This window comes from Peromyscus leucopus, chromosome 14 (genome assembly GCF_004664715.2).
Source record: "Peromyscus leucopus breed LL Stock chromosome 14, UCI_PerLeu_2.1, whole genome shotgun sequence".
NCBI lineage: Eukaryota > Metazoa > Chordata > Mammalia > Rodentia > Cricetidae > Peromyscus > Peromyscus leucopus.
The window spans coordinates 51,990,905-52,004,689 of NC_051075.1; the positions used below are offsets into that span (position 1 = coordinate 51,990,905).

The 13,785-nt window shown below is 46.2% G+C and overlaps 1 protein-coding gene across 1 annotated transcript; it reads left to right on the forward strand.

Moving 5' to 3' along the window:
* The first annotated feature begins 529 nt into the window (after nt 1-529).
* Nucleotides 530-8,676, forward strand: Acot6 (acyl-CoA thioesterase 6). Its single transcript, XM_028876979.2, has 3 exons — nt 530-1,272; nt 5,856-6,058; nt 8,042-8,676. Exons 1-3 carry the CDS (start codon nt 810-812, stop codon nt 8,645-8,647), a joined length of 1,272 nt encoding a protein of 423 aa, XP_028732812.1. The 5' UTR covers nt 530-809; the 3' UTR covers nt 8,648-8,676.
* The last annotated feature ends 5,109 nt before the right edge of the window (nt 8,677-13,785 follow it).

Sequence of the window (13,785 nt, forward strand, 5' to 3'; positions counted from 1 at the left end):
TCTCATAAGACACACTCTCTCCTTCTATCCTCCCCCACTCCGCCGGTCCCCCTTTTTCTCTCCCCCATTCTCCCTCTCTCCCTCTCTCTATAAAGCTCTAGAAAGGTAACCATGGCTCTTGACTCTCCTCCAGCATTCTCCTCCGTTGGCATGGCCGCCGCTTAACCAACAGTGGGCATCTCTTAGTTTTCCCTTTGAAGGATGGGTTTGGCCTTTTTCTTGCATGCTTTGTCTATGGGTTTGTTGAAAACAGGATCTCTCTATGTATGCCAGACTGCCTTGGAATCGCAATGATCCTCCTGTTTTGTGAGTGCTGTTTGCTTTTAGCTACTGGGTGATTGTGACCAAGTATTGGCCTCCCTCCAACGTGGTCTTCCCAGGCTTCAAAACTGTAAGACACAAATCTCTTTTCTTTATAAATTATTCAACCTTATGTATTTCCCTACAGTAGCAAAAAGAGTCTACAATAAGAGTGACACGGTATTTAAAAGTTGTTTAAAAAAAAAAAAAACCTGGTACTGAATCCACGCAAGAGCCGGACTTTGCCTCGATCTTGTTCACCTAGTGCCCACTGATCCTCAACACCAGGTGCCCAGAATCCTCTGCCCGGGCTCAGCCCCACTGCTACTCTGACCTCTCCTGTCACCCGGTGGACATCAGCCCGATTTCTGTCCGTTTCGTCTGCGGCGCGAGTCCCACGGGTCAAGAACTCCCAGGGTCCCACCAGGTCGGCTCCACAGCAGGCCAGGCTCCCTCCGGACTCGCGTGTCCTTCCCCGTGACCTCCAGCCTCTGAGCTCCCAGCTCCCCATGGCGGCGGCGGCGACGCTGAGCCTGGAGCCCGCGGGGCGCAGCTGCTGGGACGAGCCGCTGAGCATCGCCGTGAGCGGCCTGGCCCCCGAGCAGCCCGTCACGCTGCGCGCCGCCATGCGCGACGAGAAAGGCGCGCGCTTCCGCGCCCACGCGCGCTACCGCGCCGACGCCCACGGCCGCCTGGACCTGGCGCGCGCGCCCGCGCTGGGCGGCAGCTTCGCGGGGCTCGAGCCCATGGGGCTGCTCTGGGCCCTGGAGCCCGAGCGGCCTTTCTGGCGCCTGGTCAAGCGCGACGTGCGGACGCCCTTCGTGGTGGAGCTGGAGGTGCTGGACGGCCACGAGCCCGACGGCGGGCGGCTGCTGGCGCGGGCGGTGCACGAGCGTCACTTCATGGCTCCCGGGGTGCGGCGCGTGCCCGTGCGCGAGGGCCGTGTGCGCGCCACGCTCTTCCTGCCCCCAGGTGAGCAGCCTCCCTCCTGTGCTCTCTTCTGGTCCTGCATGGATAGGCCTGGCCGGACAATCACATAATTGTGTCACTTCCAGTCTCCAAAGCTTGTCAGTCGTTTTCAATGCAAAAATTTCTACCAAGTCTCATTCCTTTAATGCACCGTGAGTTTCCAGCTATATGCTGAAGAGGGCATTCAACTTTTATTATTGATTTCCACTAAATGCCGGCCACGTGGGTGCACTTTAAGTACCGATATAATCAATAACTTATGCCTAAAGAGTGACTTTTGCCTCCTTTCACATCAAACTTTCAAAGAGCCTTAAACCCACACATGAAGATGATGTTCCCCAATCATTAAGATGCCCATGAATATCCCTGGCAGCCACTCTCCCCCCCCCCATAAACATGCTGATGGTGGTTCTCAACCTGGGGTGATTTTTGTCTCTCCATGAAGACATTTGGTAATATATGCAGATTTTTGTTTGTCAAAAATGAAGGCGGGACATGCTGTTGCCATCTAGCTGGTAGGGGCCTATGATGCTGCTAACTTTCCCACCAAATACCGAACAGCCCCAGAACAAAATTATTCTGTTCCAAATGGACACAGTGGGCTGGAGAGAGAGCTCAGTCAGCAAAGTGTTTGCTTGGCAACCATGAAGACCCGAGTGCAGGTCCTCAGTTCCTCAGTACCCATGTAAAAAGCGGGGCACCAGTGTTGACGCCTGCAATTTGTTATGCCCAGATCATGGGGACCCCCAAAAGACCACCACAGAGACTGACTCCCGCATGGAAAAGCAAAGAGCCTTTATTATCTTCAGTAATAATGCAGCAGTGAGGGCAGAAAGCCCTGAGCCCAGGTGGGGTAGAGTTTTTATCATAGCAGTGGTTGGCTTGAAGGGATTTCCAGGGTTCAGGACCCTGACTAGCTGACAGTTGTCTAGGGGTATCTCTAAAACAAAAACAGGTATGGGCTAGACTCTGGCCACCTTATCTAATGGATGGAATGTTTGGGATGTCAGGTATTTCCTCATCCCTGGGTGGATCCCAACTTAAGGCTTTTCCTGAATCTGGATTTTGCCTTCCAGTACACCTGTCATGGAAGCTGCATCTGGGCCTCTAAGTCTGTCATGGCAGCTGTGTGGTCAAGCTGTTTTGTAGCCTGGAAGCACAGACAGAATTTCTGGGGATTGTTAGCTGGCATTCTAGCCTGCTAGTGAGCTCCAGGTTTATAACCAGTCTCTAAAAGTAAAGTGTAAAACTATTGATGAAGACACCCAATATTTATCAACCTTTGGATTCTCCATATCAGAACACACACACTCAAGCACAAGCACTCACACGCACATAACACAAACACACACACACAAATGGATTTACACTGGTTTGAATAAAAATGGCCACCAGAGGTCCATGGGGAGTGGCACTATTAGATGTGACCTTGTTGGAGTAGGTGTGGCTTTGTTGGAGGAAGTGTGTCACTAGGGGGTGGGCTTTGAGGTCTCAGAAGCTCAAGCCAGGCCTTGTGACTCACTGTCTGTTCCTGCTATCTGTGGATCCAAATGTAGAACTCTCAGCTCCTTCTCCAGCACCATGTCTACCTGCATGCGACCATGCGTCCTGCCATGACAATAATGGTCTAATTTGAACTGTAAACCAGCCCCAGTTAAAGGTTTCCTTTATAAGAGTTGCTGTGGTCATGGCTTGTCTCTTCACAGCAATGGAAACCCTAACTAGGACATGAATACTGTGCTGATGTTGATAAACCCTGATCTAAGAAAATAAGGTGCAGTCTTCGTAAACAGTGGGAGGACAGCCACTGGTGTTATGAATTATTACAAGGGGACCCCAAGGGTATCCTGTGCATGCAGGGAAACATGCTGGCATGCTGGGCATATGCGGAGGTTGGCTGGTGGGTGACCCACTCCATGCAAGCATGGTAGTGGGGTGGCGACATTCATAACCCAGATTCTTCATCTGCACGGAAATGGTTTATTATAAAAGAGATGGAGAGAAGATAGGAAAGAGGGAGAGAAGAGAGAAAGAGAGAAAGGGAAAGAGAGAGAGGTCAAGGGGCGCACACGTCATGGGAGTAGAGAGAGAGAGAGAAGGGGGTGGAGTTTTCCTTAAGAAGAGGCTTCTATGTCAGGATGCAGGATGGCCCAAGGGGTGGGATTTCGAGGTGCAGATCAGAATATTAACAACTGGCATCCCCCTTCTAACCACAGAAAAGGTGCTAGAGTCACTGCAGTGCCCAGGACTTTGAAACTGAATTTGGTGATTGCTGTAGAATGTAAGGAATATGCCTCATTTTTACTGCTCTTGGGCACTTCCTAATTACCTAATGGCTGCTTGGCCCAGTGGGAACTCCTGCGACTGGAACTGAGTCCCACTTCATGTCTCTTCTCTCTCCATTTCTGGAGACTTCCACACAACTTTAGTAGGAGCTCTGCAAATCACCACGATGGATTCAGTCATCCAGTGAGAGTATTTATCCTGGTCACTGTTGTGATGCTGTGAAGAGACACCATGACCAAAGAATTCTTATGAAAGCATTTAACTGGGGACTCGCTTACAGTTTCCAGGGTTAGTCCATTATCATGACGAGGAGCATGGCAGCATGTAGGCAGGAACTGGAGCAGCAGCTGAGAGCTACATCCTGATCCCTAGGCAGAGAGAGCAACATCGGACTTAGTGTGGACTTTTGAAACCTCAAAGCTCACTCCTAGTGACACACTTCCCCCAAGAAGGCCACACCTCCTAATCCTTCTCAAATAGTGCCACTCCCTGATGACTGAGCATTCAAGTATATGGGCCTACGAGGCCCATTCTTACTAAAACCACCACAGTGTTATAAAGCCTTTCATTAAGGACAAGCTAACGACATGATACACAAGTAAATTATTTAAGTAGTGTGCTGGTACATATTTGAAATCCCGGCACTCCAGAGGCGGAGGCAGGAGGATCAAGAGTTCAAGATCCTGTGTTACCAGGCAAGTTTGAGGCTAGTAGGAACTACATGAGACTTAAAGAGCAAGAGGGAAAGGAAGAAAGAAAAAAGAGAATGAGGGCCGGGTGGTGGTGGCACATGCCTTTAATCCCAGCACTCGGGAGGCAGAGCCAGGCGGATCTCTGTGAGTTCGAGGCCAGCCTGGGCTACCAAGTGAGCTCCAGGAAAGGCACAAAGCTATGCAGAGAAACCCTGTCTCGAAAAACCAAAAAAAGAAAAAAGAAAAAAGAGAATGAGAAAAGAAAAACAAACAGAAAATGTCAGTGTCTACTATGTGGCCTGTGGTGGTTCAAATGAGCATGGCCTGCATGGGCTTATATATTTTTCAAATATATATCTTGTCTCCAGTTGATAGAACTGTTTGGAAAAGATTAGGAGGCATGGCTTTGTTGAAGGAGGTGTGCCACTGGGGTGGCTTTTGAGGTTTCAAAAGGCACAAGGTCTCAGTTGTCCCTGCATTGTGCTTCTGGATCAAGATAGGTGCTCTCGGCTACTGCACCAGTACCACGCCTACCTGCTGCCATGCTCCCTGCCAGCCCCATGATGATCATGGATTCCAACCCTCTGAAACCATGAATTAAATGCTTTCTCTTATTAGTTGCCCTGGTCTTGGTGTTTTTTAATCACAGTAATAGAAAAGTAACTAAGACGTGACCTGTCAAAATTTTGGGCAAAGTTTATAGTGTAATAGAAATTACGCTTCTACACAGCATACAGTGTGGCAGGCACTCTGAGAGGGAGCTACAGACTAAGGCACCGGTGAGAACATGTCTAAGACTGTCTAATCCAGCTCAGCCTTGGGGGCATGTGGAAAGACTGTCTGGAAGGGGAATCTAAGTTGAAGTTGGCAAGTTGAGAAGTTGAGCAGATCAAAGTCAGGAGAGAGAAAGAGAACAGTACAGTCAGCAAAAGAAACAGTATATATGGTATTCAGGGGTCAAAACAACGTGGCTGATGTAGGGCGCCCTTCTTTAAAGTAGAGAAGATAATGAGGAGATGGGAATACCCTCTAGTAACCCCTGGTTTACATAAGAGTGTTTTACACCCATAAAACATTTTCAGGAGAAACTGAAAAAGTTGCTGGGAGACGTGCATTGTCTTTTAACTTTATTATTATTTGTGACAATTGGGGGGGAAAAAAGATATTTTGTTCCACTTCTCTTTTCTCTGTGGGTAATAAAAAACAGACAGACAGACTTTAATCCCAGAAGGCAGAGACAGGCAGATCTCTGTGAGCTTGAGACCAGCCTGGTCTATATAATGAGTTCCACGCTAGCCAGAGCTACATAGTGAGACTCTGTCCAAAAAAAAAAAAAAAAAAAAAAGCCAGATGTGGTGCCACACATGTGTAACTCCCCTGTTGAGAGGCAGGGGCAGGAGGGTCAAGGTTTCCAGGCTACCTTATACACTGTAGTAAAACTATGTCTCCAAATAAATAAATAAAGTAAGAAGGGTCCTGATTCACAAATATTTCAGGTCATCCGAGTCCCCAACTTCAAAGACTTTCTCACTGATTGCCAAAATCTGAATCTCCAAATCTCCTTTGACGGCTAAGGCATTTTGTGACGTGCTGTGTTGTGCTCTGCAGGCGAGGGGAGATTCCCTGGGGTCATCGACTTGTTTGGAAGTGGCGGTGGCCTGTGTGAATACAGGGCCAGCCTCCTGTCTGGGCACGGTTTTGCTGTGCTTGCTCTGGCCTACTTCAGATTTGAAGACCTCCCTGAGTATTTGAGTGATGTGCGCCTGGAGTACTTTGAAGAAGCCTTGGCCTTTATGCTGCAGCATCCAAAGGTGGGTTCCAGTGCTGTCCTGAATGCAAAGGAGAGCATGGAGTGGGCTGAGGGCCAGAGCCAAAAGCCATGCCACGACACTGGGCATTAGAGATATGAAGGGAGATCCTAGCACTTCCTCAACAGTTGCGAAGATTATTCCTATTTCCCCTTTCCTGTCTTCTAAGATTTGACTGTTTCGTTCCTTTTCTAAGTACCATGACTCCAAAGCACTAACTAAGAAACTGCTAACCTTGAATTCTCCTCCCACTGCCCAAGTAAGGCAGCTGACATCCCAGAGGTTTGACTCTCCTCATTACTAACATTAATATAAGTTGTTAGTGGGGAAAGTTTGACAAAAAGAGGTATCTTTGAGACCGTTGGTGACACCAGAATAGGGATGGTGTTTTTGATGATAGTAAGGATCCTCATCAATGCTGTGTCTGTGATAAATATTATTGTACTGGCTGGTTTTATGTCAACTTGACACAAGCTAGAGTCATCAGAGAGGAGGGAACCTCAATTGAGAAAATGACTCCATAAGATCAGGCTGTAGGCAAGCCTGTAGGGCATTTTCTTAATTAGTGATTGATAGGAGAGGATCCAGCCCATTGTGGGTGGTGCCACCCCTAGGCTGGTGTTCCTAGGTTCTATAAGAAAGCAGGCTGAGCAAGCCATGAGGAGCAAGCCAGTAAGCAGCACTCCTCTGTGGCCTGTGCATCAGCTTCTGCCTCCAGGTTCCTGCCCTGCTTGAGTTCCTGTCCTGACTTCCTTTATGATGATGGACTGTGATGTGAAAATGAAGGCCAAATGAACTCTTCCTCCCCAAGTTGCTTTTGGTCATGGTGTTTTATCACACCAGTGATAACCCTGACTGAGATAAGTATTATGCTTTTATAAAGTATCTGACAGCAGAAAATTTATTTTAAATATTTTCTGTGAATGTAAGTGGAATGACACAAACTTTTGCTGCCATTTAAACTTAGAGTAGCAAGGGTCCGAGGAAATGCTGAATGAAGGAAGTCCCCATGAAGCATGATCCTAATTAGTCTTAATAAAAACCAGGAATCAGATATTGAGGTGAAAGCCGAAAGACCAGAGAAGGAGAACAGCAGCTACTAGAAACTTCTAATCTCTACAAGTCCTCCAAGAAAAAGGGCCAAGATCCTGTCTGTCTCTGCCCCCTTTATCACTTCCTCTCTCCACCCAGCCTTGTCACTTCCTGTCTCCTGTCTGTAGAGACCTCCAGACCTCTATGGCAGTTAACTACTGGCTAGCTCCACCCTCTAATCTCCAGGCAAGCTTTATTTGTGAGAACTCAAACAAAATATCACACAACAACCCCAGACTCAAATAGTATGTAAAAGCAAAGAGCATTTATTAATATTCCAGCATGCAGGGGTCAACTCCTGTACAAAATGGTGATGACCCCAAGAGGAACATGCAAGCTCCTTTTAAGCATAGCTAAGGGGAATTTCAGGGACAGTTAGATCATCTCAAATGTAATTGTTTACGCAGGCAGCGGTTATGCTAGTATACTTTCAATCGGCTGAGGTTTAGTCCTATTGTTTTTGGACATCCCTGCACAAGTTTGGACAAGTTCGAGTGTGACTCAGAAGGGGGCTACTGGATTTGTCCTTGAGACATTGTGAGGCTGACCTAACTTAGGCTTTGTGCTTGTTTTCTCTCATCCCTCAGTGCAAAGGTATTGTGGATAAACATATGTATATATATATATATATAATGGTATATTCAAGGTAGGGAACTATTTAACAGTTTGTTCATTAATTTAGTTTATAAAGGCCTTTATGTACAATACTCTTGACCTAGTCTTTATAAACATTAGATGGTGTATACACTCAGAAATCAATTCGTTTGTTTTTAGCGGGCATGTTTGAACTTTGTATATTATTGCGTAAAGAGAACAAAGAAGGTACTTGGAGAATACAAAACCACTACATGCTTTCCACCAATGAACTCCACACTTGTTCTCTCTCCTCATCAGGTGAAAGGCCCGAATGTTGGGCTTCTTGGTTTCTCCAAAGGTGCTGACCTGTGCCTCTCGATGGCTACTTTCCTAAGGAACATCACGGCCACTGTCCTTATCAACGGCTGTGTGGCCAACACAATAGCTCCCCTGTATTACAAAGATCTGTTTGTTCCCGATCTTGGCTGTGACCCAACAAAACAAAAGACCATGGAGTCCGGCCTTTTGGATTTGGTGGATATTTGGAACAATCCACTAGAGGAACCTAACCATCAAAGTCTTATTCCACTGGAAAAGGCCCAGGGACCCTTCCTGTTCATTGTGGGCATGGATGATCATAACTGGAAGAGTGAGTTCTATGCCCACATAGCCCGTGAACGTCTACAAGCCCATGGGAAAGACAGACCCCAGATAATCTACTATCCAGAGACTGGTCACTGTATTGACCCCCCTTATTTCCCTCCTTCCAGAGCTTCTGTACATGCGGTGTTGGGTGAAGCAGTGTTCTATGGAGGGGAGCCGAGGGCTCACTCAAGGGCGCAGGTGGATGCCTGGCAACAAATTCAAACTTTCTTCCAAAGATATCTCAATGGTGAAAAACCTGTGGAGCGCAGCAAAATATAGCATTGCAATTACATACCAAATACCTTTTTTTTTTGGGACAAGGTTTCTCTGTGTAGCTTTGCACCTTCCCTGGAACTCACTCTGTAGCCCAGGCTGGCCTTGAACTCACAGAGATCTGCCTGCCTCTGCCTCCCAAGTGCTGGGATTAAAGGCGTGCGCCACCACCGCCCGGCCCAAGTACCATTTTTGAAAGCTCTCGTCTTGTAAGTGCCTTTGGTCTTCCAGAGTACGAAGGAGGCTTTTTTGGTAGTCTCACATATGTCCCCCAGTGAGTCTCACATTCACTGTGTAGACAAGGATGACCTTGAACTTCTGACCTCCTGTTTCCACCTCTTCAGTCAAACACTACCATGCTTAGTTTTAGGCATTGTCAGGGACACAGCCCAGGGCTTTGTATGCAATAGGCAAGCATGCAGCCGACTAAGCTATCTCCCCAGCCCCCTGGAAAGCTCTGCGTCGGAAGCTCAGCCTCCTTGTAAGGGTTCTACTGGACTGTGAGCCTTTGAAACAACTCACCTTCCTTCACTGCTGGGTCTCCTCTCGCCTCTGAACTTTAACTAATGGATCTGTCAACTCTGTCTGGAAGGTCAACCATAACCTCAGGTAAAAGACTGTAGGAAGTATTTGTCCAACTCCCCGTTCCTGGACTATCTATGCCTCTGCTTCTGAGGACTGATCTGGATTGTTCTGAAGTCTCACATCCCCTTTGGGCCCTAACCGGTTTTATCTGAGCCTTCAGAACCTGTCTGCTGAAGTCACACAATAAATGGATTCTGCCTTGTTCTTGTCAGTTTTTAACCTGCCTGAAATTTACTCAAGACTCACCCTGACCCCTAGGCATCTATCAATATACTTCTTCTATGTTTACCATCTTGTCTGGATTACCAACCACTGTGTGGTATTTTCCTGCCTGGGAAAATAAAAATGTCTTGATGCCAAGATTTTCATGACTATGAAATATGAGCCAAAGCCTATGACTTTGGGCACAAAGTTATACCCACCGAGTCGCACTTTCTCCCAGTACCATCTGCTCTTATTACAACTGAGAAGACTAGTTGTTTCACCCTACTAGAGTTGAAACATTATCTAGAGTCCTGAGATTCCAGAGCAGAGGGTCTTTCCTGAGAGAAGGAGCCTCTTATTAGGGAGCTTCTATGGGCCACATAAGTGCAAAGCTCAGAAATCAGTTCTCCTAAACTCTTAGTCATAGTAAAACCATCAAGTGATATAAAAGTAGTATCACCAAAAATGCCTCCATAGTAGCAAGTAGATCTACATCTCAGGCTAACCACGTGACCTGTCTTCAGGGACACCAGAAGAGAGAATCAGATCCCATGTGGCTGCTGGGAGTTGAACTCGGGACCTCTGGGAAAGCAGCCAGCTGAGCCATCTCTCCAGCCCCAGTAAACCAGTTTTGAAACTTCATGGCTTTCAAGTCAGAGGACTTCCTCTGTTTCTGTTATCTTGCCCTACTATGTGACAGTTCAATTCGGTGTCTCACTGAAAGGTTTCAATTTGAACTGTGATGATCTTTCTTAATCTAACACAAAGATCTCCCTGTCCCGTGTCGTGTCCACCCCCCCCAAGGACATAACTTGTCCTAGCACATGGGTGCTTCCACTAAGCAAGTGTAGGGAACAGTGTCCTCTGGTGGCCAGAGATGGTGACCTGGGAATATTTTCAGTTAGAAACCACTCTTTTCTCTGAGTGGTAGGCTGAGTATGAATGAGATCCTGAATCTTGTGGTGCTGTCCTACTGTTAGGTAAAACATAACCATGCTAGCCAAGCCTTGTTGCTGTGTGTACAGCCTGCCAAACTTGGAAACCCCTGGCCTCAGCTTTCATGGTAAAGCCTCGATTCACTTGATAAAATGATAATTCTAATTTGAGCTAATAAATCTTCCACCTATATAAAATGTTGACAATTAATGACTATTGCAACAATTTTGTACAATTGCTAACAGTGTTACATATGATAAATATTCTTCTCTTTTATTCAATACACACCTTTGCTTAAAGATTAAGGATTTAAAAAAAACAAAACATATTTGTTCCAGTTCTCCATCATTTAACATTTCAGCTGTGCTTATCAGACTCCAGATTTTCTGAATTTTGGGAAACAATTTCAATACTATTTTAAACTTTTCTCTCAACTTCCTTAGACCTAGGCCAGAAATAATTGCAAACTGACACCAAGCCACATTTTCTTTTTCTTTCTTTTTTTATTTTATTTTCCAGAGCTGAGGACAGAACCCAGGGCCTTGCACTTGCTAGGCAAGTGCTCTACCCCTGAGCTAAATCCCCAACCCCAAAGCCACATTTTCTGGTGAACAGCTTTAAGAATCTATTGAGTGATTTTGAAGGATTTAAAAAAAAAAAAAAAAAGCAAGAAAGAAGAAAAAGGAAAGGAATCTATTATATAATTCTTTTGTTTCTTTGTTTCTTAGGGGGATGTTTTAAGCCTTAGAAAATCTGAAGCCCAACACATTCTTTTTTTTTTTTTTTTTTTTTTTTTTTTTTTTTTTTGGTTTTTCGAGACAGGGTTTCTCTGTGTAGCTTTGCGCCTTTCCTGGAACTCACTTGGTAGCCCAGGCTGGCCTCGAACTCACAGAGATCCGCCTGCCTCTGCCTCCCGAGTGCTGGGATTAAAGGCGTGCGCCACCACCGCCCGGCATCCAACACATTCTTTATGGTTTTGTTTTGTTAGTTTTTCTGTTTTGAGACAGAACCCACTGTGTACTCTCGGCTTTCCTGGAGCTTGCTGTAAGCGAGGGTCTCGGTAAAGAGACCAGTAACATAGCTGTTCCATGATCAAGGGGAAGGTTTTTCCTTGTGGACAAGAGAAAGAGAATAGCCAGAGGCATCTGAGAGAAGTCTGCCGTGGCTACCGCTCAGGGACAGAGAGAAGATAGGGAGAGGAGCCGACTGGCAACTGTTAGGGATACAGGAACAGAGAGAGAGTCCTGCCTGTGATAAGGGGTTATGTCGCGGCGGGGGGGGGGGGGGGGGGGGGGGGGGGGGGGGGGGGGGGGGGGGGGGGGGCGGAGCAGGTTAGCCGGCACAGCCTGGAAACCGGCCTGGGGCTCTGATCTGTTGGAGGCTTGAGTCCACAGAGCGCTAAATGCCCTTTCCGGAAGTTGGGAACCTGTAGGAGCAGATAAGAAAGTAATGGCTTTTCCTGGCAAACAGAAAACCACTTTACAAGGTTTCTGAGGAATGCTGAGTGTTTGCAGGGTCAGAGTCCAGCCTGAGCTGAGCCCAGACTGCCATCCTGCGGGGTTAGGATCTGACACTGGCTATGTTGACCAGGCTGGCCTCGAACTCACAGAGATCCCTCCTTCCTCTGCCTCCCCAGTGCTGGGGTTAAAGGAATAGGTCACATACCTAGCTCAGTGTTCTTGATATGAAATGTGTCAAAATACGTTGAATTAATTTGCAAAGACAAGTAAATGTCTGATAATATGAAGTTGGTATAATGGTAAATGTTTAAAGTGGAGGTTTTAACATCAGATGTATAAAGTGAGGACATGATTGCTCCAAGATACGATTGAGGAGAAGGTTGTTTTTTTGGTTTTGGTTTTTTATTTTTTGAGACAGTGTTTTTCTGTGTAACCCTGTCTGTCCTAGAACTCACTCCGCAGACCAGGCTGGCCTTGAACTCAGAGATCCACCCACCTCTGCCACCTGAGTGCTGGGATTAAAAGTGTGTGCCACCACTGCTGGGCTATGTCTCTTACACTTACAAGAACATGAGTCCTAGATTATGGCCCTACTTAACTTTAAGGGCCCTGTTCCTAGATACTGTGACATGGACATTAAGACAATTTCATATGAATCTTGAGGAGACACAATTCTGTAGAAAACAACCATTACACCTTTATAATACCCTTTTAAATATGTATTTCTGCACCTTCATGTTCACTATATAGATTTTAAAGAGGATCCCATCACTTACTTTGCTTGGCAACTTGAATTTTTACTTAAAATACCAATACCTTTCATTTGGGTAATAGCCTCGGGTCATGAGGAACTGAATCAAGCTGGATGGGGCAACATCCCCTGGCCATAAAGAATGGCTTAGCCCCAACCTGACCATTGCACTCTACCTGCAGAAACAATAGGCCCTGGTATCAAAACCAACCCACCCTGCTCCCAGTATAAACGGAGGGGCGGGGGGGGTGGGGGGGGACTGTAACTTCCAATGGCTACCTAAGTATTTATACATGTCCCTCAGCCCTAAGTGAGCTCAGCCTTCATTCTGGAAAAAGGCTGGGACCCTCGCTGTTCCAATAAAGCAGTCTCATCCTGTTGAGATCAAGTCTGCCTGCTTCTCATTTTTCTTAGTTTTCACATGAATAGATGTATTTCCACAATATTTTTTCATTGCTTTAGGAGTTATATTCCAGAAATTCAGAACAAACTGTTGGCAACTGAACAATAACACAGAGTAGTCATCATGTATAGTTTAATTTTTAGAGATAACTGAGCTATGAAGAATGTGTTTATGAACGCTATTGTTAGCACATCTTCCTCAGGGGGCAGGTGAAGGAAAAAACAACTGCATTGTTCAAGGTTCTCTACCTGGAAAGGAATGGTAGAATGAATCTCTCTATGTCTGAAGAAAATGGATTTATTAGAATGTCTCACAAACTGTGGTTCAGGTAGTCCACCAGTGGCTGCTACCAATGGAAACTTGAAGAATTCAGTAGTTGTTCAGTTCATGAGGCTGTATGTCTTAGCTGGTCTTTAGTATACACCACAGTTCTAAGGAAGTAGGCTCTAATGCTAGTTAAAAGAATGAACTTGGAGCTGGGCAGTGGTGGCGTACGCCTTTAATCCCAGCACTTGGGAGGGAGAGGCAGGCAGATCTCTGTGAGTTCAAGGCCAGCCTGGGCTACAGGGAGAGAGTTCCAGGAAAGGCGCAAAGCTACACAGAAAAACCCTGTCTCGAAAAAACAAAAAAAGAAAGAAAAAATGAACTTAGTAGCCAGAGCTAGGGCAATCAGGCAAAGGGAGAGCTTACTCCTTCAGTGTCTATATATGTAGGCTGCCACCAGAAGGTATGATCAAGATTAAAGGTGGATATTAAACTTTGTTTGATTTTTTGTATTTTTATTTATTTATTTTCTATTATCAGC

Bases quoted from the DNA above. Each gene is read 5' to 3' on its own strand.
- Acot6 (XM_028876979.2), top strand. From the start codon at position 810: ATGGCGGCGGCGGCGACGCTGAGCCTGGAGCCCGCGGGGCGCAGCTGC. The intron at 1,273-5,855 runs GTGAGCAGCCTC...TGTGCTCTGCAG, and splicing joins CACGCTCTTCCTGCCCCCAG to GCGAGGGGAGATTCCCTGGG. The intron at 6,059-8,041 runs GTGGGTTCCAGT...TCTCCTCATCAG, and splicing joins TTATGCTGCAGCATCCAAAG to GTGAAAGGCCCGAATGTTGG.